This window comes from Dendrobates tinctorius, unplaced genomic scaffold (assembly GCF_039654945.1).
Source record: "Dendrobates tinctorius isolate UK_male_01 unplaced genomic scaffold, ASM3965494v1 ptg000192l, whole genome shotgun sequence".
Classification (NCBI taxonomy): domain Eukaryota; kingdom Metazoa; phylum Chordata; class Amphibia; order Anura; family Dendrobatidae; genus Dendrobates; species Dendrobates tinctorius.
In genome coordinates this window covers 4735484-4759842 of record NW_027361859.1, presented here as the reverse complement: position 1 = coordinate 4759842, position 24359 = coordinate 4735484, and the positions used below count along the sequence as shown (strand labels likewise).

The window sequence follows — 24359 nt, the reverse complement described above, 5'->3', positions numbered from 1 at the left end:
GTCCCACATTATGAAAATGGCTTCTCTGTGTGAATGATTTCATGTTTAATGAGTTGCCCTTTGAAAGTAAAACATTTTCCACATTCTTGACATGAAAATGGCTTCTCACCTGTGTGAGTTCTCTGATGTGCAGAAAAAGTTGATTTGTTGTTAAAACATTTCCCACATTCCAAACAAGAAAAAGGCTTCTCCCCTGTGTGAATTTTCTTATGTGTAACAAGACTTGTTTTGCAGGTAAAATATTTCCCACATTCTGCACAGGAAAATGGCTTCTCCCCCCTGTGAGTACTATTATGTTTACCAAGATCTCCTTTGCTAATAAAACATTTCCCACAATCTTGACATAAAAATGGCTTCTCCCCTGTGTGAATTCTCTGATGTACAGTAAGACTCGATTTCTTGGTAAAACATTTCTCACATTCTGAACATGAAAATGGCTTCTCCCCCCTATGAGAGCTTTTATGCTTAATGAGACTCCCTTTGCAAGTAAAACAATTCCCACATTCTGGACATGAAAATGGTTTCTCCCCTGTGTGACTTCTCTGATGTACAGCAAGACTTGTTTTCTTGGTAAAACATTTCCCACATTCTGGACATGAAAATGGCTTCTTCCCCGTGTGACTTTTTTTGTGTGTAACAAGATTTGTTTTAGAGGCAAAATACTTCCCACATTCTGCACATGAGAATGGCTTTTCTCCTGTGTGAATTCTCTGATGTACATTAAGACTTGCTTTTTGGGTAAAACAGTTCCCACACTCTGAACATGAAAATGGCTTCGCCCCTGTGTGAGTGCTTTTATGTTTACTGAGATCTCCTTTGCTAGTAAAACATTTCCCACATTCTTGACATGAAAATGGCTTCTCCCCTGTGTGAATTCTCTGATGTACAGTAAGACTTGTTTTCTGGGTAAAACATTTCCCACATTCAAGACATGAAAATGGTTTCTTCCCTGTGTGAGTTCTCTTATGTCCAACAAGATTTGTTTTGTCGGTAAAACATTTCCCACATTCTGAACAAGAAAACAGCTTCTCCCCTGTGTGAATATTCTTATGTCTAACAAGATTTGATCTTTGGGTAAAATATTTCCCACATTCTGCACATGAAAATGGCTTCTCCCCTGTGTGAATTCTCTGATGTACAGTAAGATTTGCTTTCTTGGTACAACATTTCCCACATACTGAACATGAAAATGGTTTCTCCCCTGTATGACCTTTTTCATGTTCAGCATCCCTTTTGTTATTTTCATTTTGCTTAATTGTCCGTAATGACTCAGAAGATGGACTCTGTTGACAAGGAATAGAAGATAGATTTTTGATGTAAAGGGCTGGCGGTATATCTGGAACAATGTCTTTCTTTTCACATGTATATGGTGTGATACCATAATCAGCTTCTTCAAAATCAGTAGCTGCAAGTTGTCCCTCTGACGCACAGTCATCTGCCAAGAAAAAAAATGTTAATTTCCCCATAAATGCTTCCTTTGGAAACAAATTTTATTAAATTTAATTACTAACTGATGAAGACGGGTGCAAACTGTAGATTTCAATGCAAGGACTAATAGATTATGATATTAAGCCAGGAGGTTGTACAATTTTTAACCCCTTAATGACCAGGGGTATTTAATTTTTTGTATTTCCGTTTTTTTGTTCCCCCTCTTCCCAGAGCTATAACTTTTTATTTTTCAGTCATTATGGCTGTGTGAGGGCTTGTTTTTTGTGGGATGAGTTGTACTTTTGAATTACACCATTGGTTTTAACATATTGTGTACTGGAAAATGGGAAAACAATTCCAAGTGTGGTGAAATTGCAAATAAAAAGTGAAATTATTTACCATGTTCACTAAATGCTAAAACTGACCAGCCATTATGATTCTCCAGATCATTATGAGTTCAGACACAAAACAGGTCTTTTTTTTTTATTTAAGTGGTGAAAAAAAAAAATTTAATAAAAAAGAAATGGCGCCATTTTTTGAGACCTGTAGCGTCTCTATTTTTCATTATCTGAGACTGGGTGTGGGCTTATTTTTTTCGTGTCAAGCTGACATTTTCATTGACACCATTTTGGTGGAGATACTATTTTTTGATCGCCCGTTGTTGCATTGTATTGCAATGTAGCGGCGACCAAAAAAAATGTAATTCTGGTGGCTTTGAATTTTTATTTTTGATACGCCGTTTAGTGATTGGGCTAATTCTATTTTATATTGATAGATCGGGTGATTCTGAAAGTGGGAATATCAAATATGTGTACATTTGAATTTTTATGTTATATTTTGAATGGTGCAAAAGGGCTTTTACACATATATATTTTTTAAAACTTTTTCACTTTTTGCATGCTTCAGTAGTCTCCATGGGAGACTTGAAGCTGCAATACTTTGTTCGCTTCTGCTAAACACGGGCAATGATCAGATTGTCTGTGTGTAGCAGAAATGCTCACTTGCTATGAGCGACTACCACAGTGTGGTGGTCATAGCAATCTGGCAATGAAACCATAGAGGTCTGCTGCAGATCTCTGGATGCTATGCTGACCCATCGGTGACCTGCAATCATGTACCGGGGTCACCGATGGGCGGGATTAGCACCACGCTTATGGTAAGCGCTAGTTAAATGTTGCTGTTAGAGATTGACAAAGGCATTTAACTATTTGACAGTCACGGATGGATCACAAATCACGATTCCACCGGCGGCTGTTGCGGACACATGTCAGCTGTATAGATCAGCTGTCATGTGCCCGGAAAGGTGCGGGCTAAGGTCTGGAGCCTACACCTGGAGTCTGGCATGGGCATACTATTACGCCCAATGACTGTTCTTTTACACCTATTTTTTATAACTTTATGTTTTATGTGCTTGTCATTAAATTCTTCTAATGAAATATTCAGTGAAAAATCAAAAAGAGGCCTGTAAATCAGTGCTATTACTGTAGGTGGTGTCTGTCTCATACATTCCCTGACAGCTACATGAAGGATAGCATAGAGGAAGGCAAAGGGCGAGGAGCAGTATGGTTGTGTATAAAGAAGCCATGACTTTAGAGAAGGTGGAAGGTTGAAGTAGTACGTGAATTTTTGTAAGTATTTTCATAAATTCGCTGAAGAGACTCCACATTGATCACAATAATATTAAAATATAACTTTTATTTACCAATCTAAAAACTTAAGAAAAAGTGGAAATAAAACACCACCACCATAAGTAAAAGATGTCACAAGGATACTATATAGAGGAGCCAGGAGGAGATGTCTTCCCCTGCTCTATTACTGTACAACCCTACCTACCAATGGAGGTTGGCACCCTATTCCTGTGCATGTGTCATCCTCGCTCACCAGCGGCTCTCCCATCTAACCCTGAGAGATCCTGTATAGGAGGTAAGATAAAGAACCTATTGGTCTAACAGGGTGTTTAACCCCTTCCTGACATCCGATGTACTATCCCGTCCATGGGACCCGGGCCCCTATGCCCATGGACGGGATAGTACGTCTACTGTGATCAGCGGCGCCCACGTGGTGAGCGCCGCTGATCGCGGCCGGGTGTCAGCTGATTATCACAGCTGACACCCGGCACAATGTGTCAGGGCTGGTCACGGACCGCCCCCGACACGTGAACCCCTTGCACACCGCGATCAAACATGATCGCGGTGTACCGGGGGTTAAAGGGAAGCATCGGCAGGGAGGGGGCTCCCTCCGTGCTTCCCTGAGCCCCCCACGGCAGCGCAATGTGCAGCGCTGCTGCCGGGGGCTCCTTTCCTGCAGGCCCCCGAATCCAAGATGGCGACGGGGGCCTTCGGGGGCCTGCAGGAAGCTGGCTTCCTCAGTGCCTGCAAAGCGCAGGCATGAGGAAGCCTTGTGCACTGCCTGTGACAGATCGCTGATGTGACAGATCAGCGATCTGTCACAGAACAGTGATGTCCCACCTGGGACTATTTAATAAAGTAAAAAAAAATAAACATAAAGTATTAAAATAATTTTTAAAAAATCGCCAAATTACAAAAAAAAAAAAATATTCCCCCAAATAAATCCATTTTTTGAAAATAATAATAAAAAAAACAATAAAAGTACACATATTAGGTATTGCCGCGTCCGTAACGACCCGCCCTATAAAACTGTCCCATTAGTTAACCCCTTTAGCGAACCCCTTAAAAAATAAAAATAAAAAACGAAGCAAAAAATAATGATTTATTATCATACCGCCAAACAAAAAGACGCATATAAATATCCATGGTACCGCTGAAAACGTCATCTTGTCCCGCAAAAAACAAGCTGCCACACAGCATCATCAGAGAAAAAATAAAAAAGTTATAGCTCGCACAATAAAGCGATGCAAAAATAATTATTTTTTATATAAAATAGTTTTCATTGCATAAAACCGACAAAACATAAAAAAACGACCTAAATGAGGTATCGCTGTAACCGTACTGACCCGAAGAATAAAACCACTTTATCAATTTTACCGCACGCGGAACGGTGTAAACGCACTCCCCCAAAAGAAATTCATGAAACGCTGGTTTTTGTTCATTCTGCGTCCCAAAAATCGGAATAAAAAGCGATCAAAAAATGTCACGTGCCCGAAAATGGTACCAATAAAAACGTCAACTCGTCCCGCAAAAAATAAGACCTCACATGACTCGGTGGATCAAAATACGGAAAAATGTATAGCTCTCAATATGTGGTGATGCAAAAACTATTTTTACAATAAAAAGCGTCTTTTAGCGTGCGACAGCCGCCAAACATAAAAACCGCCATAAATAGTAAATCAAACCCCCCGTTATCATCCCCTTAGTTAGGGAAAAATAATAAAATAAAAAAAATGTATTTATTTCCATTTTTCCATTACGGTTAGGGTTAGGGCTAGGGTTAGGGTTAGGGCTAGGGTTAGGGCTAGGGTTAGGGCTGAGATTAGGGTTAGGGGTGTGTTGGGGTTCGGGTTGGAGTTAGAATTGGGGGTTTCCACTGTTTGGGCACATCAGGGGCTCTCCAAATGCAACATGGCGTCTGATTTCAATTCCAGCCAATTCTGAGTTGAAAAAGTCAAATGGTGCTCCTTCCCTTCCAAGCTCTGACATGCACCCAAACAGTGTTTTACCCCCACATATAGGGTATCAGCCTACTCAGGACAAATTGCAAAACAATTTTTGGGGTCCAATTTCTCCTGTTACCCTTAGGAAAATAAAAAATTGGGGGCAAAAATATCATTTTTGTGGAAAAAAATGATTTTTTTATTTTCACGTCCGAGCGTTATAAAATTCTGTGAAGCATTTGGGGGTTCAAAGTGCTCACCACACATCTAGATAAGTTCCGTGGGGGGGTCTAGTGTCCAAAATGGGGTCACTTGTGGGGAGTTTCAATAGTTTAGGTACATCAGGGGCTCTCCAAACGCACATGACACCCGCAGACCATTCCATCAAAGTCTGCATTCCAAAACGTCACTACTTCCCTTCCGAGCCCCGACGTGTGTCCATACAGTAGTTTTCTCCCACATATGGGGCGTCAGCGTACTCAAGACAAATTGGACAACAACTTTTGGGGTTCAATTTCTCCTGTTACCCTTGGGAAAATAAAAAAATTGGGGATTAATTGATCATGTTTGTGGAAAAAATACGATTTTTTTATTTTCATGCCCAGGCATTATAAACTTCTGTGAAGCCCTTGGGGGTTCAAAGTGCTCACCTCACATCTAGATAAGTTCCTTAGGGGGTCTAGTTTTCAAAATGGGGTCATTTGTGGGGGGTTTCAACTGTTTAGGTACATTAGGGGCTCTCCAAAGGCAACATGACACCCGCAGACCATTCCATCAAAGTCTGCATTCCAAAACGTCACTACTTCCCTTCCAAGCCCCGACATGTGCCCATACAGTAGTTTTCTCCCACATATGGGGTATCAGCATACTCAGGACAAATTGGACAACAACTTTTGGGGTCCAATTTCTCCTGGTACCCTTGGGAAAATAAAAAAAATGGTGACTAAAAGATCATGTTTGTGGAAAAAATACGAATTTTTTATTTTCACGCCCGGGCGTTATAAACTTCTGTGAAGCACTGGGGGGTTCAAAGTTCTCACCACACATCTAGATAAGTTCCTTGGGGGGTCTAGTTTACAAAATGGTGTCATTTGTGGGGGGGTTTCCACTGTTTAGGTACATCAGGGGTTTTCCAATCGCGACATGGTGTCCGATCTCAATTCCAGCCAAAAACGTCAAATGGCGCTGCTTCCCTTCCGAGCTCTGCCATGCGCCCAAATAGTGGTTTACCCCCACATGTGGGGTATCAGCGTACTCAGGACAAATTGCACAATAACTTTTAGGGTCCTGTTACCCTTGGAAAAATAAGAATTGAGGGTGAAACGATCATTTTTGTGGAAAAAATATGATTTTTTAATTGTACGGCTTTATGTTATAAACTTCTGTGAAGCCCTTGAGGGTTCAAAGTGCTCACCACACATCTAGATAAGTTCCTTGGGGGGTCTAGTTTCCAAAATGGTGTCATTTGTGGGGGGTTTCCACTGTTTTGGTACATCAGGGGTTTTCCAATCGCGACATGATGTCCGATCTCAATTCCAGCCAAAAACGTCAAATGGCGCTGCTTCCCTTCCGAGCTCTGTCATGCGCCCAAATAGTGGTTTACCCCCACATGTGGGGTATTGGCGTACTCAGGACAAATTGCACAATAACTTTTAGGGTCCTGTTACCCTTGGGAAAATAAAAATTGGGGTGAAAAGATCATTTTTGTGGAAAAAATATGATTTTTTAATTGTACTGCTGTACGTTATAAACTTCTGTAAAGCCCTTGTGGGTTCAAAGTTCTCACCACATATCTAGATAAGTTCCTTGGGGGGGGGTCTAGTTTCCAAAATGGGGTCACTTGTAGGGGGTTTCCACTGTTTAGGTACATCAGGGACTCTCCAAACGTGACATGGCGTCCGATCTGAATTCCAGACAATTTTGCATTGAAAAAGTCAAACGGCGCTCCTTCCATTCTGAGCTCTGCCATGCGCCGAAACAGTTGTTCCCCCCCACATATCAGGTATCAGCGTACTCAGGACAAATTGCACAATAACTTTTGCAGTCCAATTTCTCCTGTTACCCTTGGTAATATAAAAAAAATTGAACCTGAAGTACTTTTTTTGTGAAAAAAGTTAGATGTTCATTTTTTTTTAAATATTCAAAAAAACTCCTGTGACGCACCTAAAGGGTTAATAAACTTCTTGAATGTGGTTTTGAGCACCTTAAGGGGTGCAGTTTTTAGAATGGTGTCACTTTTGGGTATTTTCTATCATATAGACCCCTCAAAGTGGCTTCAAATGTGATGTGGTCCGTAAAAATAAAATGGTGTTGTAAAAATGAGAAATCGCTGGTCAACTTTTAACCCTTATAACTTCCTAACAAAAAAAAATTTTGGTTCCAAAATTGTGCTGATGTAAAGTAAACATGTGGGAAATGTTAGTTATCAAGTTTTTTGGGTGCCATATCTCTGTAATTTAAGGGCATAAAAATTCAAAGTTGGAAAATTGCGAAATTTTCAAAATTTTCGCCAAATTTCCGTTTTTCTCACAAACGCAAGTTATTTGAATGAAATTTTACCACTATCATGAAGTACAATATGTCACGAGAAAACAATGTCAGAATCACCGGGATCCATGGAAGCGTTCCAGAGTTATGACCTCATAAAGGTACAGTGGTCAGAATTGTAAAAATTGGCCCGGTCATGAACGTGCAAACCACCCTTGGGGGTGAAGGGGTTAAAGTGGTATGGCTGCATGTGTAATATTGCTCCATAAGTCAATGGGATAAATGTCAGCCAATAGGGTAGGAAGAAGGGAAAGAATGACTAGTGAAAAAATATAAAAAGAAGTGAGGGGGGGATAGACTCTCTCTATAGTGCCCCTGCCTAACTGTGGAGGTTGGCACCCTTACAGAGAACGATAATGGCACTCCCGCTCCTCGACAACAGCTATCCCCGCTTGCCCTAATACAGCAAATGCATAAGGGATTGTTGACCATATAAAGTGCTGGATATATAACACAAGGAATGAATATCCTATGTGCTGGATCGGACGTGCAGTAGTATCAAACCAGCTTCAGCAGTAAAAATATAGCAATATGGTAGAGTTAAACATCATTCCCAAAAGAGCTCATCAACAAAGAAATTGTGTGGTCTGGTGTCTTGAAAAGGACTGAGAGAGCCTCCCTATACCGAGGTGTAGTGCTGGAGACAGAGGGATGTCTCAAAAATAAATGACTTAAGAATTACTTAAGAAAAATAGCGTTTCCTCACAGAAGAGGTTCATCAGGAGTAAGGTACTACTGCATATAAATTTAAAAAAGGACTACTTAGCTGTCAGCACACAGGGAGTATCTCCTCTTGATGGAGGCAATGCATTGAGTGGTTAGCTTGCATATACAGTGGCATTTAAAAGTTTGGGCACCCCTGGTCAAAATTACTGTTATTGTGACCAGTTAAGCAAGTTGAAGATGGAATGATCTCTAAAAGGGCTAAAGTTAAAGATGACACATTTTCTCTGTATTTTAGGCCAAAAAAATTATATATTGTCATTTTTTACATTTTAAAAATTACAATAAGGAAAATAGGCCAATGAAAAAGTTTGGGCACCCTGCATAGTTAGTACCTAGTAGCACTCCCTTTTAAAAATATCACAGCTTGTAAACGCTTTTAGTAGCCAGCCAAGAGTCTTTCAATTCTTGTTTGATGGATTTTCATCCATTCTTCCTTGGAAAATTCTTCCATTTCTGTGAGATTCCTGGGTCGTCTTGCATGCACTGCTATTTTGAGGGCTAGCCACAGATTTTCAATGATGATCTAATCGGGGGACTGTGAGGGCCATTGAAAAACCTCTAGCTATCGCCTTTTGAGGTCGTCTATTGTGGATTTTGATGTGTGTGATCATTATCCATTTGTAGAAGCCATCCTGTTTTCAAATTCAGCTTTTTTACAAATGGTGTTATGTTTGCATCAAGAATTTGTTGAAATTTCATTGACTCCATTCTTCCCTCTACCTGTGAAATGTTCCCTGTGCCATTGTCTGCAACACAACTCCAAAGCATGATTGATCCATCCCCATGCTTAATGGTTGGAGAGATGTTCTTTTCCTGAAATTCTATGCAATTTTTTCTCTGCACATACCTTTGATCATTGCGACCAAAGAGTTTTATTTTAACTTCAATGATTCACAGGACTTGTTTCTAAAATGCATTGGGCTTGTTTAGATGTTCTTTTGCATACCTCTGATGCTAAATTTTATGGTGAGGGTGCAGGAGAGGTTTTCTTCTAATGACTCTTCCATGAAGGCCATATTTGATAAGGTGTCTCTGAACAGTAGAACAATTACCACAACTCCAGAATCTGCTATATCTTTCTGAAGTTCTTTTGCAGTCTAGTGGGGGTTCTGATATGCCTTTCTAGCAATCCTACAAGCAGCTCTCTCTGAAATTTTGCTTGGCCTTCCAGACCTTATCTTGACCTCCACTGTTCCTGTAAACTGCTATTTCTGAATTACATATTGAACTGAGGAAAGGACAACTTGAAAACGCTTTGCTATCTTCTTATAGCCTTCTCCTGCTTTGTGGGCCCCCACCATTTTCATTTTCAGAGTGCTAAGCAGCTGCTTAAAAGAACCCATGGTGGCTGTTTTTTCGCACAAGGTTAGAGGAGGCTATGTGTTTCTAAACCTGTGGAATCTGCATCAGCTGGCTTTTCCTAACATTGAGGGTGAACAAGTCATATCCCTTACAGGCTAATTAAGGTCTGAAACCTTGGTCAAAGTTATCTGAGCACACAAATCTCCAAAAGGTGCCCAAAATTTAGCATCGGACCATTTTTCTTTTTGTAATTTTTAAAATGTGAAAAAATGTCAATGTGTATTACTTTTTAGCCTAAAATACAAAGCAAATGTGTCATCTTTAACTTTAGGCCTTTTAGAGATCATTTTATCTTCAACTTGCTTAACTGTTCACATTAACAGTAATTTTGACCAGGGGTGCCTAAACTTTTGCATGCCACTGTATAGTGGATTCTGTTTGTATTCAATTTGGGATTGTCTGCACATTACTTTCTCTGCTCACTATTTTTCTTATGTGGTTGCCTATAGATGTCTGTGTGACCTGATGTATAGCTTTTGGCTGGGTACAGCCTCAGACAATGGCAGGGTTAGTTGTACCAATACTGTGGGGAGTATGATGTATCTGCATATCCTTGCTCTACTCTGAAAACAAATCAAAGTATATTTACTATTATCAATACTACAGTTTCATTTAAGTAATTTATTTTTGAGACATCCCTCTATATACAACACTACAACTTGATACAGAAAGGTTCTCTCAGTTCTTTCCAAGACACCACATACCACACAATATCTTTGTTGATGAGCATTTTTGGGAATTATGTTTAATCCCTTTCTGACAAGGGACATAATAATATGATGATGCAGGGGTCCCGCTGTTTGGTGCAGGCTCCGGTGCTGAGCCTGCACCTTTCCAGGCACATGATAGCTGATATGTAAAAGCAACAGTCGTGGGTGGAATCGCGATCCATCCGCGACTGTTAGCTAGATAAATGCCGCTGTCAATCTCTAACAGCGGCATTTAACTCGCACTTACCGAAAGCGCATCACTTATCCCGCCCATCGGTGTTCTCGTCACATGATCGCAGGTCACCGATGGGTCAGCATGACAACCAGAGGTCTCCAGCAGACCTCTATGGTTGTCATTGACAGATTGCCATGCGCCCCACCCCATGGTCGGCGCTCATAGCAAGTGAGCATTTCTGCTACACCCAGGCGATCTGATCATCGCCTGTGTGTAGCAGAGGTGATCAAAGTACTGCCTCTTCTAGTCTCCCATGGAGCCTATGGAAGCATGCAGAAAGTAAAAAAAAGTTTTAAAAAATAAAAAAAGTTTAAATCACCTCCCTTTCACCCCATTCAAAATAAAACAACAAAAGAAAATCAAATATACACATATTTGGTATCGCCGCATTCAGAATCACCCGATTTATCAATATAAAAAAATAATTAACCCGATCATTAAACGGCGTAACGAGAAAACATTTCAAGTCGTCAGAATTACGTTTTTTTTTTGGTCGCCGCTACAATGCAATAAAATGCAATAACGGGCCATCAAAAGATCGTATCTACACCAAAATGGTATCAGTAAAAATGTCAGCTTGGTGAGCAAAAAATAAGCCCTCAGCCAACTGGAGATCACGAAAAATTGAGCTATACGGGTATCGAAAATTGGCAACATTTTCTTTCTTTTTACCAAATTTTGGAATTTTTTTTCCACCACTTAGTTAAAAAAGAACCTATACATGTTTGGTGTCTATGAACTCATAATGACCTGGAGAGTCATAATGGCAGGTCAGTTTTAGCATTTTGTGAACTAGGTAAAAAAAACAACCAAAAAACAACTGTGGAATTGCATTTATTTTTTGCAATTTCAACGCACTTGGATTTCTTTTCCAGTTTTCCAGTACACGATATGTTAAAACCAATGGTGTCATTCATAACTACAACTTGTCACGCAAAAAATAAGCCCTCACCAGGCCATTCTGACTAAAAATGAAAAAGCTATGGCTATGGGAAGAAGGGAAGCAATTAACAAAAACGAGAAAACTGAAATACCTTTGGTCATTAAGGGGTTAAATCTACCATATTGGTATATTTTTTCTTTTAAACTCTTTTTATTGAAAGATTCCACAGGATAAGGTTACAAACATATAATATCATACTCAAACCCCTACTTATAATAAAAAGGGGGAAAACAAAGAGATTCATTATAAAATACTGTTTTTATTTAAATATGAAATTAAAAAGCAGAATGCCTCACATAAAGGAACATGTCAGCTCACATAGATATGGACTAAAATAAGATTATATGTATAGAAGCCATATATGTAGTCCCTGGGGTCACCTTAACAATAATAGTACATAGTTGCCACTAATTATACCAATAAATATAATGTGGCTAATGTATGGCTCAGAATACAATACTGACCCAATCAAATGGAAAAAAAATCACAATGGCATACAATATAACAGGTCAATGCTTTGGTAAGCAAAAAGGATGAATCGCATATATAATGCAGCGCAACCTATAATCCTACACATAGTGGAAATGCAACAGGTCCCTTAAGTAATACTAATGAAGGTACATAATAATATTATCAAGGTGGACCCTATATATAATAATGCAAACACTCATAACATAAACAAGGCAATGTCCGCAGTGTAGGAGACCAATCCACCTTATATGTGTGAAGCTGATAATCATGTCCTTTCACCCCGATGCGCGTTTCACCACTGGCTTCTTCCTCTGAGGCAACACAGCATTTTGTCTCCTCCAAACATGAGTTTTGTTTCTACCGAACAGTTCTACTTTGGTTTCATCAGACCATATGACATTCTCCCAATACTTTTCTGGATAATCCAAATGCACTTTACAAAACTTCAGACGGGCCCAGAAATGTACTGGCCTTAAGCAGGGGACACGTCTGGCACTGCTGCAGGATCTGAGTCCCTGGCAGTGTAGTGTGTTACTGATGGTAGCCATTGTTATGGTGGTCCCAGCTCTATGCAGGTCATTCACTACCGTTCTTGTGATCATTTTGACCCCACGGGGTGAGATCTTGCATGGAACCCCAGATCGAGGGAGATTATCAGTGGTCTTGTATGTCTTCCATTTTCTTATTATTGCTCCAACAGTTGATTTCATCACACCAAGCTGCTTGCCTATTGCAGATTCAGTCTTCCCAGCCTGGTGCAGGGCTACAATTTTGTTTCTGGTATCCATCGACAGCTCTATGGACTTCACCATAGTGGAGTTTGGAGTGTGACTGTTTGAGGTTGTGGACAGGTGTCTTTTACCCTGATAACAAGTTCAAACAGGTGCCATTACTACAGGTAATGAGTGGAGGTCAGAGGAGCCTCTTAAAGAAGAAGTTACAGGTCTGTGAGAGCCAGAAATCTTGCATGTTTTTAGGTGACCAAATACTTCTTTTCCACCATAATTTGCAAAATAAATCTTGCCAAATCAGACAAGATGATTTTCTGGATTTGTTTTCTCATTTTGACTCTCATAGTTGTGGTCTACCTATGATGTCAATTACCGGCCTCACTCATCTTTCTAAGTGGGAGAACTTGCACAATTGGTGGCTGACTAAATACTTTTTTCCCCACTGTATATACCTGTATAATTCTGGTGCGCCTTTTCGGCGATTAAATATAAAACTAATCTTGGGCTGCTCTTTTATCTCAATTCACGAATCCTCACGTCCGCACGCTCCGTTGGTCAATTGTACGCTATCCGGGTTGGTTTCTGACCTGATATAAGCCTGTTGTCGGACGAAGCTTATTTCGAATGAGGAACTAGTGGCAAAATACCGTACTATGTTAGGCCGGTTTCACATTCGCGCTTTTGAGCCCAGCGACGGCCTGCGCACGGCCGCCGCTAAGCCCCGCCCCCTGCCCCGCCTCCACCGGTATCTCCGCCTCTGGGCGCATGACGTTGCAGCGCCAAACGCAACCTGTTGCATTTTGGTTGTGCTCGGCGCACCGTCAAAAGGACGCATGCGCCGCCAAACGCAGACTGTGCGCAGACTGCGCACGGCCTGCGCCCTCTGTGATGAAGATAGGAGACGCATGACGCATGCAACGTCATGCGCCCGGAGGCGGAGATACCGGTGGAGGCGGGGCAGGGGGCAGGGCTTAGCGGCGGCCGTGCGCAGGCCGTCGCTGCGCTCAAAAGCGCGAATGTGAAACCGGCCTTAGCGAGGAACTCTGGCAGTGATGGCCGGGAGGTTTATATCTATTACAGTACAGACCAAAAGTTTGGACACACCTCATTCAAAGAGTTTTCTTTATTGTCATGACTATGAAAACTGTAGATTCACTCTGAAGGCATCAAAACTATGAATTAACACATGTGGAATTATATAATTAACAAAAAAGTGTGATACAACTGAAAATATGTCTTATATTCTAGGTTCTTCAAAGTAGCCACCTTGCATGGGGTATGTGCACACGTTGCGGATTGCTGTGCGGAATTTTCTGCGCGGAATCTGCATCTCTTGGCAGAATCCGCAGGTGAAAATCCACACGTTTTTCCTGCAGATTTTGTGCGGATTTGACCTGCGTTTTTACAACTGCAGATTCCTTTAATGGAATAGGTGTAAAAATGCTGCGAAATCCGCACAAAGAATTGACATGCTGTGGAAAAAAAAACACTACGTTCCCGCGTGGATTTTTCCGTAGCATGTGCACAGCGTTTTTTTTTCCCCCCCATAGAATAACATTGTACTGTAAATCACTTGCGAATCTGCAGCAACGTCTGCACATACCCTAACCCAGCGATCCTGCTCTTCATCTGCTGGGTGGATCAATCAGGGTGCAGCTCTGTCTGCCAATTATCTGGACTGCTGCCCTTGTGTTTCTTCCTCCCACCTCCTTTTCTGTAAAGCCTTGCTTGACGTCCTTGCTGGGGGCTGACTCTAAGGGTATGTGCACACGTAGTGGAAGGTGCTGCGGATTTTGCCGCGCAGATTTGGGTTTATTTGCAGATTTTCTGCGGTTTAGCGTGCGGTTTTCCTCTACGGTTTGACCCCTGTCATTGATCAGGTTCTAAACCGCTGCGGAACCCGCACAAAGAATTGACATGCTGCGGTGTTGAAACTGCAACAAATCCGCGCGGAAAATTCCGCACCGTGTGCACTGCGTTTTTTAATTTCCATTGATTACAATGGTACTGTACAACGCAGCAGAATCTGCTGCAGACCCGCAGGGCCAAAAACGCTGCAGATCTGCGGCAGAATCCGCAACGTGTGCACACAGCCTTAGGGTATGTGCACACGTTGCAGATTAGCCTGCGGATTTGGCTAGGTCAAATGATCTGCTTTTTACCTGCAAATTTAGTCAGGATTTTGTGCGGACTTCCCCTGCTTTTTGACACCTGCAGATTCCCATAATGGAGCAGGTGTCAAAAAAACTGCAGATTCCACACAAAGAATTGACATGCTGCGGATTTAAATCCGCAGAAATTCCGAGCGTAAAAATCCGCAGTGTGCACAGTGGTTTTCAATTTTCATAAACTATAATGGTACTGTACAACGCAGCAGAATCCGCAACGTGTGCACATAGCCTAACCCACCAACAGACAAGGTCCTACAGTGAAGTTACAATGTTCTGAAGACTCCAGCTTGCCAGTGTGTACTCACTGTGTCCCTCCACACTGTGTCACAGCACATGGGTGAGAGGTATGCCAGACAAGATGGGTTGCATTTATTTCCAATACCTGTATATGAGCAGTGTATAAGCATTTGTGTAATTTGTGTGTGCATATACATGCAACAGTGAAGTGTGTGCATATGTGTAAAGTGCATGCGTGAGTGTATGTACGAGCTGTATGTAAACATGCACAGTGTGTATACATACTGTTTGTGCACAGCATGTGTCTATATATATAAATATGTCTAAACTGTGCACAGCGTGAGTGTGTATACACACACTGTGTGCAACATGTGTATATATATATATATATATATATATATATATATATATATAGCCGGAGATATGGAATAAAATAGAACCATAGTCCTTTGTAAGGGATGCTCATCAAGCAACATAGACAATCAATAGAGGCGTGCTTTGCACGTTAGTGACCGGGCCAATTTTCACCTTTTTGACCACTGTCCCTTTATGAGGTAATAACTTTGGAACATTTCAACGGATCCCACAGATTCTGAGAATGTTTCTTGGGACATATTGTACTTCATGATAGCGGTCACATTTCTTCAATATAACTTGCATTTATTTGTGAAAAAATGTGGAAAAATTTGCAGTTTTCAAACTTTAAATTCTTATGCCCTTAAATCAGAGAGTTACCTTATATACTTGAGTATAAGCCAACCTGAGTATAAGCCGAGGCACCTAATTTTGCCAGGGAAAACTGGATAAGCTTATTGACTCGAGGATAAGCCAGGTATGCATTGTGCCCTCATGCCTGTCCTGCTATGCGTGGCTACCCCATCCTGTCCTGGTATGTGGCTCCCCCGTTTTGTCCTGCTATGTGTGCCTCCCCCATCCTGTCCTGCTTTGTCGCCCCCTCAGTTGTATGCATGGCTCACCCCACCCAGTCCCGTCGTTGTATGCATGACTCTACATCCCCAGTCCTACTCACCCTCCTCACGCCATCACGGCATCTCCGTTGCCCCAGCGAAGCAGCTCTCCTGTGCTGAGCGGTCGCGTGGTACTGCTCATTAAGGTAAGGAATATGCGCTCCACGCCTATGGTAGGTGGTATTGGGAGGAGGGTGAGTATGATGTCTTCTGGAAGCCGGCGGCTGCAGTTGCACCTGTCACTGTGCTCACAGCCGCTGGCTTTCTGGACAATGACGCATGTATAAGCCGAGGGTTGCGTTTTCAGCACATAAAAAGTGCCGAAAATCTCGGCTTATACATGAGCATATACGGTATGTCACACAAAATAGTTAATAAATCACATTTCCCACTTGTCAACTTTACTTCAGCACAGTTTTTGAAACAATTTTTTTTTTTTTGCTAGGACGTTAAGGGTTAAAAGTTGACCTGTGATTTCTCATTTTTCCAACAAAATTTGCAAAACCATTTTTTAGGGACCACCTCACATTTGAAGTGACTTTGGGGGGTCTATATGACAGAAAATACCCAAAAGTGACACCATCCTAAAGACTGCACCCCTCAAGATGCTCAAAGCCACATTCAAGAAGTTTATTAACCCTTCAGGTGCTTCACAAGTATTTTTGTAATGTGGAAAAAAAATGAACATTTAAACTTTCTTTCACAAAAAATTTACTTCATATCCAAATTTTTTGTTTTAACAAGAGTAACAGAAAAAATGGACCCAAAAATTTGTGCAGTTTCTCCTAAGCATGGTGATACCCAATATTAGGGAGAAAACTACTGTTTGCGCGCACTGCAGAGCTCTGAAGGCATAGGAGCACCATTTGACTTTTTGAATGCAAAATTTTCTGGAACAATTGGCGGATGCCATGTCGTGTTTGTAGAGCCTCTGATGTGCATAAAAAAAGAAAATTCCCCACAAGTGACACCATTTTGGAACCTAGACCCCTCAGGGAACTGATCTAGATGAGTGGTGATAACGTTGAATCCTCAGGTGCTTCACAGAACTTTTTATATTAAGCCATGAAAATAAAAAAAAAAAAAATCACATTTTCCCCACAAATATGTTTTTAGCCCCAAACTTTGTACCATACAATTTGGAATATTGGAATTCAAATTTTGCTGGAATGATTTGAGGATGCAATGTCATATTGGTAGAGCCCCTGAGGTGCTAGAACAACAGAAACCCCCCCATATTTGAATTCATTTTACAAACTGCACTCCCCAATGAAATCATCTAGAGGTGCAGTGATTATATTAACACCACATGTGTCTCACAGAATTGGATACCATTGAGCGGTGAAGAAAGAATAGACTACATTTGTACCACTAAAATGTTGTTTTAGCTCCACCCCAAGTTTTTAATTTTTTCTAAGGTCTAATAGGAAATTCTTTTTTTTTACAACAAACTGAGATCCATTTTTTCCTGAGTGCACCAATACTCTACATGTAATCGGAAATATTTTTGAGGCACAGTGCAAAGCTCAGAAGGGAAGGAGCGCCATACTATTTTTTGAATCAGATACATTTTTATTAATGAAATTCAAACAGAGAACAAAGTCCAGCCATTACAATGTCCAAGAAGGCCACATATTTTCAATTACAGCGCATCCCCTCCCTCCTTATAGAAAAAACAGCAACATATACTCAGAAGTGCGTCCTCCTTTCGTCTCTCCACCCACGGTGTCCACAATGAATTGAACAATTTTTCCCATTTTCTTTTGGCATAAATACCTTTTTCCATATTTACTATAAAGTCGGATTGTCTAATAAATTCTTGTATCATCGGCGGTTCTTCATTTATCCAGTGCCTGGCTATTAATTTATGTGCAATGTATAACAACCTAGCTATCGCCAGTTTAACTGATTTTGAATCTGAATCTCCTCCACATAACCCAAAATACAAACCACAAGATCTCTCTCAATTCTACAGTCATACACTCCCTCTATAGTGTTAATAACCACTGTCCAGTATGAGTCCAGTCTGGAGCACTGCCACAACATGTGTAAGATCCTGGCCCCATCAGCCTGACAATGAGGGCATCCAGAAGTCTGTCTCAGTCCTGCCCTAAATAGTCTTTCAGGTGTCCTATATACTCTATGAAGCACATATATTTGTGAGAGTCTACCCGGCTAACTCAGTGACAATTGGGGTATATATTCCATAATCGCGTCCCACTTATCCTCTTCTATCGGCCCCAATTCGTCTTCCCACTTCTCTTTAGCCTTAATCGGGTAATTAGTTAAAAAGGTGTGCATTAAGTCCTTATAAATACCTGACATAACTCCTTTTGTTCCCCCATCACTACACACATAGTTTACCAATATGTCTTCTAGGAACCTCATAGAAACCGTCTTAAGCGTGACAGAGCTGTCTATACTGGAACCCACAGACCTCAGATAACTCATATTCCACCTATAGTTTCTCAAAAGTCACTAGTTCTTGCGAGTCCTGTAATTTGGCCATGTATTGAATTCTTTTCCTCGTCCAGTTTTTAAATTTCCCCATTTTGTCAAACTCCGGCAGTTTTTCATTTTGCCATAAAGGGGAATAATTTGCCAGGGCCTCCACTCCCCTAATCCTTTTAATCTCCTCCCACACCTTGTGTACCAGGACCAGAGTGGGGCATGACAGTCCCAGTTTCTTAAAACTACCTGCCTCCAGTCCTTAACCCCTTTCTGACATCAGACGTACTATCCCATCCATGGGACCCGGGCCCCTATGCCCATGGACGGGATAGTACGTCTACCGCGATCAGCGGCGCCCACGTGGTGAGCGCCGCTGATCGCGGCCAGGTGTCAGCTGATTATCACAGCCGACACCCGGCACAATGTGTCAGGGGTGGTCACTGACCGCCCCTGACAAGTTAACCCCTTGCACACCGCGATCAAACACGATCGCGGTGTACCGGGGGTTAAAGGGAAGCATCGGCAGGGAGGGGGCTCCCTCCGTGCTTCCCTGAGCCCCCTACGGCAGCGCAATGTGCAGCACTGCTGCGGGGGGCTCCTTTCCTGCAGGCCCCCGAATCCAAGATGGCGATGGGGCCTTCGGGGGCCTGAGGAAGCCTTCGGCACTGCCTGTGACAGATCGCTGATCTGTCACAGTGATCTGTGATGTGACAGATCAGCGATCTGTCACAGGACAGTGATGTCCCACCTGGGACTATTTAATAAAGTTAAAAAAAATAAAAAAAAGTGTTAAAATAATTTTTAAAAAAATCGCCAAATAAATTAGAAAAAAAAAAAAATATTCCCCCAAATAAATCCATTTTTTGGAAATAAAAAAAACCAAAACAATAAAAGTACACATATTAGGTATCGCCGCGTCCGTAACGACCCGCCCTATAAAACTGTCCCATTAGTTAACCCCTTTAGCGAACCCCTTAAAAAATAAAAATAAAAAACGAAGCAAAAAATAATGATTTATTATCATACCGCCAAACAAAAAGTGAGTGTAATAACGCGCGATCAAAAAGACGCATATAAATATCCATGGTACCGCTGAAAACGTCATCTTGTCCCGCAAAAAATGAGCCGCCACACAGCATCATCAGCGAAAAAATAAAAAAGTTATAGCTCGCAGAATAAAGCGATGCAAAAATAATTATTTTTTATATAAAATAGTTTTCATTGCATAAAACCGACTAAACATAAAAAAACGACCTAAATGAGGTATCGCTGTAACCGTACTGACCCGAAGAATAAAACTGCTTTATCAATTTTACCACACGCGGAACGGTGTAAACGTAAACGTACCCCCCCCAAAAGAAATTCATGGAACGCTGGTTTTTGTTCATTCTGCGTCCCAAAAATCGGAATAAAAAGCGATCAAAAAATGTCACGTGCCCGAAAATGGTACCAATAAAAACGTCAACTCGTCCCGCAAAATATAGCTCTCAATATGTGGTGATGCAAAAACTATTTTTACAATAAAAAGCGTCTTTTAGCGTGCGACAGCTGCCAAACATAAAAACCGCCATAAATAGTAAATCAAACCCCCCGTTATCACCCCCTTAGTTAGGTAAAAATAATAAAATAAAAAAAATGTATTTATTTCCATTTTTCCATTAGAGTTAGGGTTAGGGCTAGGGTTAGGGTTAGGGCTAGGGTTAGGGTTAAGATTAGGGTTAGGGGTGTGTTGGGGTTCGGGTTGGAGTTAGAATTGGGGGTTTCCACTGTTTGGGCACATCAGGGGCTCTCCAAATGCAACATTGCGTCTGATCTCAATTCCAGCCAATTCTGAGTCAAATGGTGCTCCTTCCCTTCCAAGCTCTGCCATGCGCCCAAGCAGTGTTTTACCCCCACATGTAGGGTATCAGCCTACTCAGGACAAATTGCAAAACAATTTTTGGGGTCCAATTTCTCCTGTTACCCTTAGGAAAATAAAAAATTGGGGGCAAAAATATCATTTTTGTGGAAAAAATACGATTTTTTTATTTTCATGCCCGGGCATTATAAACTTCTGTGAAGCCCTTGGGGGTTCAAAGTGCTCACCACACATCTAGATAAGTTCCTTAGGGGTTCTCGTTTCCAAAATGGGGTCATTTGTGGGTGTTTCCACTGTTTAGGTACATTAGGGGCTCTCCAAAGGCAACATGACACCCGCAGACCATTCCATCAAAGTCTGCATTCCAAAACGTCACTACTTCCCTTCCGACCCCTGACGTGTGTCCATACAGTAGTTTTCTCCCACATATGGGGTGTCAGCGTACTCAGGACAAATTGGACAACAACTTTTGGGGTTCAATTTCTCCTGTTACCCTTGGGAAAATAAAAAAATTGGGGACTAATTGATCATGTTTGTGGAAAAAATACGAATTTTTTATTTTCACGCCCGGGCGTTATAAACTTCTGTGAAGCACTGGGGGGGGTCAAAGTGCTCACCACACATCTAGATAAGTTCCTTGGGGGGTCTAGTTTACAAAATGGGGTCACTTGTGGGGGGTGTCCACTGTTTAGGTACATCAGGGACTCTCCAAACGTGACATGGCGTCCGATCTGAATTCCAGCCAATTTTGCATTGAAAAAGTCAAACGGCGCTCCTTCCATTCTGAGCTCTGCCATGCGCCGAAACAGTCGTTCCCCCCCACAAATCAGGTATCAGCGTACTCAGGACAAATTGCAAAATAACTTTGGCAGTCCAATTTCTCCTGTTACCCTTGGTAAAATAAAAAAAATTGAACCTGAATTATTTTTTTTGTGAAAAAAATAGGTATTAGACCTACCGGTAATGATGTTTCCAGGAGTCCAACCTGACAGCACTATGGAGGACGTCCTCCTCCTCCTTACAGGGACAGGAAAGCACACGAGAGGTTAAAAGGCCATGTCCCACCCCCTTTCCCTCAGTGATTTGACAAGTACCACAAGGTGGATGATGCTAGTAACGGTTTAATGAAACAATCATATTACAGCATATGACATAACATAATACAACATAGTATAACATAACAGGGAGGGAACTACCCGTGCTGTCAGGATGGACTCCTGGAAACATCATTACCGGTAGGTCTAATACCTATTTTCCAGGACGTCCACCTGACAGCACTATGGAGAGTACCAAAGCACCTCCTCAGGGTGGGATTACTGCTTGGAGAACTTTTCTCCCGAATGCGGTTTGTCGGCCAGCTAACACATCTAGTTTGTAGTGTTTGCAGAATGTATTAAGACTAGCCCAGGTTGCCGCTCGACAAATTTGATCAACTGACGCCCCCGCCCGCTCGGCCCATGAGGTCGATACCGCCCTTGTAGAGTGGGCTTTTAAGGAATCAGGCGGGCTGGCGCCTTCAGCCTGGTAAGCGTCCGAGATTACTGAGGTAATCCAACGCGCTATGGACGCCTTAGAGGCCTTCTTCCCTTTATTCCTACCACCAAAGAGAACGAACAGGTTCGGGTCGATACGCCAACTATTGGTGGCCTCTAGGTATTCTATAACTGCGCGCCTCACGTCTAGCGAGTGGAGCCGCCGCTCCTTCTCATTTCGGGGATTATCGCAGAAAGAGGGTAACACTACCTCCTGGTTCAGATTTCTTGTAGAGGCTACCTTCGGGGTAAATGCCGGGTCTAACCTTAGGATTATACTATCCTCTCTTATCTGGAGGTATGGATCCTTAGTGGATAGGGCCTGGATCTCCCCTATTCTTTTGGCCGTGGTAATGGCTACTAGAAAGGCCGTTTTACGAGTGAGAGCAGGGATGGCTATCTTCTCACTAAGGGCGAAAGTGTCCGAGCAGAGGAACCGAAGTACCAGGCCCAGGTCCCATGGCGGGGTGAGCTGCCTAATCGTGGGGCGCAGGCGCTGTGTGGCTTTTATAAACCTTATCACCCAGGGATGTGCAGCTAACTGATAATCATAGAAGGCGCTCAAAGCTGAAACCTGGACTTTTAGAGTACTGGGCTTGAGGCCTTTATTAAAACCTGCCTGCAGGAACCCTAGTATGTTAGGGAGATCCGGGGTACCTGCCACGAGCCCGGACCTGCCACCCTCCAAACAGAATCTCTTCCATATCTTCCGATAAATTGCCGACGTCACCGGCTTCCTGCTGGCCTGTAGGGTGGATATGACCTGCTCCGACAATCCTTTTGCCTTCAGGATGTTCCTCTCAGGATTCAAGCCGATAGATGGAGTCTTGCTGGGTCCGGGTGGTGGATCGGGCCCTGGTGGATGATGTTCTCCCACAAGGGCAGCTCGACTGGATCTTCTACTGCCATGGCTCCCAGAAGGGAAAACCAGCTTCTCCTCGGCCAGTATGGCACTATCAATATCACTCTTGCGTGGTCCTCGCGTATCTTTCTGAGCACTGCCGGTATGAGGGCCAGTGGTGGGAACGAATAAGAGAGGGATTCTCCCCAAGTCTGACTCAGGGCGTCTACGCCCTCTGGATGGTCCATCGGATTTAGGGAGTAGAATCTGGGAACCTTCGAGTTCTTGCGGCTTGCGAAGAGATCTATACTGGGGTTCCCCCAGCGCTGACAAAGCTGGTTGAAGATCTCTATGTTCAATTCCCACTCTGTCGGGTGGATCTGTTGTCTGCTCAGGTAGTCCGCCACTTCGTTTTGGGAACCCTCTAGATGTACCGCGGTCACGGATCGAACTGTCCGTTCTGCCCACGTGAATATCTTTTCCGCCAGTGCCTGTAGTGGTTGATGCCTGGTTCCTCCTTGGTGTTTCAGGAATGCCACTGTCGTTGTATTGTCGGATAAAATGCGAACATGACGACTCTTTAGTACCGACCGGTTTCTCCGCAACGCTTCCCAGACCGCGAAGAGTTCCTTGAAATTGGAGGATCTGGCCTTGATGCTTGCTGGCCACTTCCCCTGGAAGATCTTCCCTTCTATGTGGGCTCCCCATCCCCACGCACTTGCGTCTGTGGTGACTACCACGTATGGAGAGGTTGTCCAATGCACGCCCACCTGAAGGTTCCTGGCCTGTAACCACCAGCGAAGGGACTCCTTTACTCGTCCTGAGAGTCTTAGGGGTTTGTCTAGCGACGCCTGACTCCTGTCCCACCTCGCGAGAATTTCTCTTTGTAACAACCGCGAGTGGAATTGGGCCCAACGGACACACTGGATGCAGGCCGTCATGAGGCCCAGGACCTCCATTGCTTCCCTTATGGAGCATTGACGCTTCAACAGACCTCTGGTTCTGGCCTGAATGGACTTCTGCTTCTGCTCGGGTAGCCAGGATATTCTGTCGGCTGAGTCTAGGAGGACTCCCAGGAATACCTTTCTGGTGTTTGGTGTGAGGTCCGACTTCTCCCAGTTGATCACCCAGCCCAGGAACTCCATCACAGTAGTTGTTCGGATCCTGTCTCGGATGAGCGCTTCTTTGGATCTTGCCACCAGTAAGAAGTCGTCCAGGTACGGCACAATCACAATACCCTGATCTCTCAGGTAGGCCACCACCTCTACCACCAGCTTTGTAAAGATCCTGGGAGCTGAGGCCAGCCCGAATGGAAGACCCTGGAACTGGAAATGGCAGGTCCGGGCTAGTGAACTGATCGCGAACCTTAGTAGGCTTTGGGATGAGGGATGAATAGGAACCTGATAATATGCCTTTTTTAGGTCTAGGGTGCACATAACTGCGTCCCTGTCTATCAGAGGAATTGCGGATCGGATTGATTCCATCCGGAACCTCCTGTATCTGACCCAAGCATTTAGTGGCTTCAGGTTTATGATGGTGCGGGCCTCGCCGGATTTCTTTGTAATTGCAAACAGGGA

At 42.8% G+C, this 24359-nt stretch overlaps 1 protein-coding gene across 1 annotated transcript in view; it reads right to left on the bottom strand.

The window, feature by feature from the left end:
* The window catches only part of LOC141055951 (uncharacterized), a 192458-nt gene that overhangs the window by 81261 nt on the left and 86838 nt on the right, over positions 1-24359 (bottom strand). The window contains 1 exon segment of the mRNA XM_073552648.1: positions 13-1435. Coding sequence (XP_073408749.1) covers positions 13-1435 — 1423 coding nt within the window.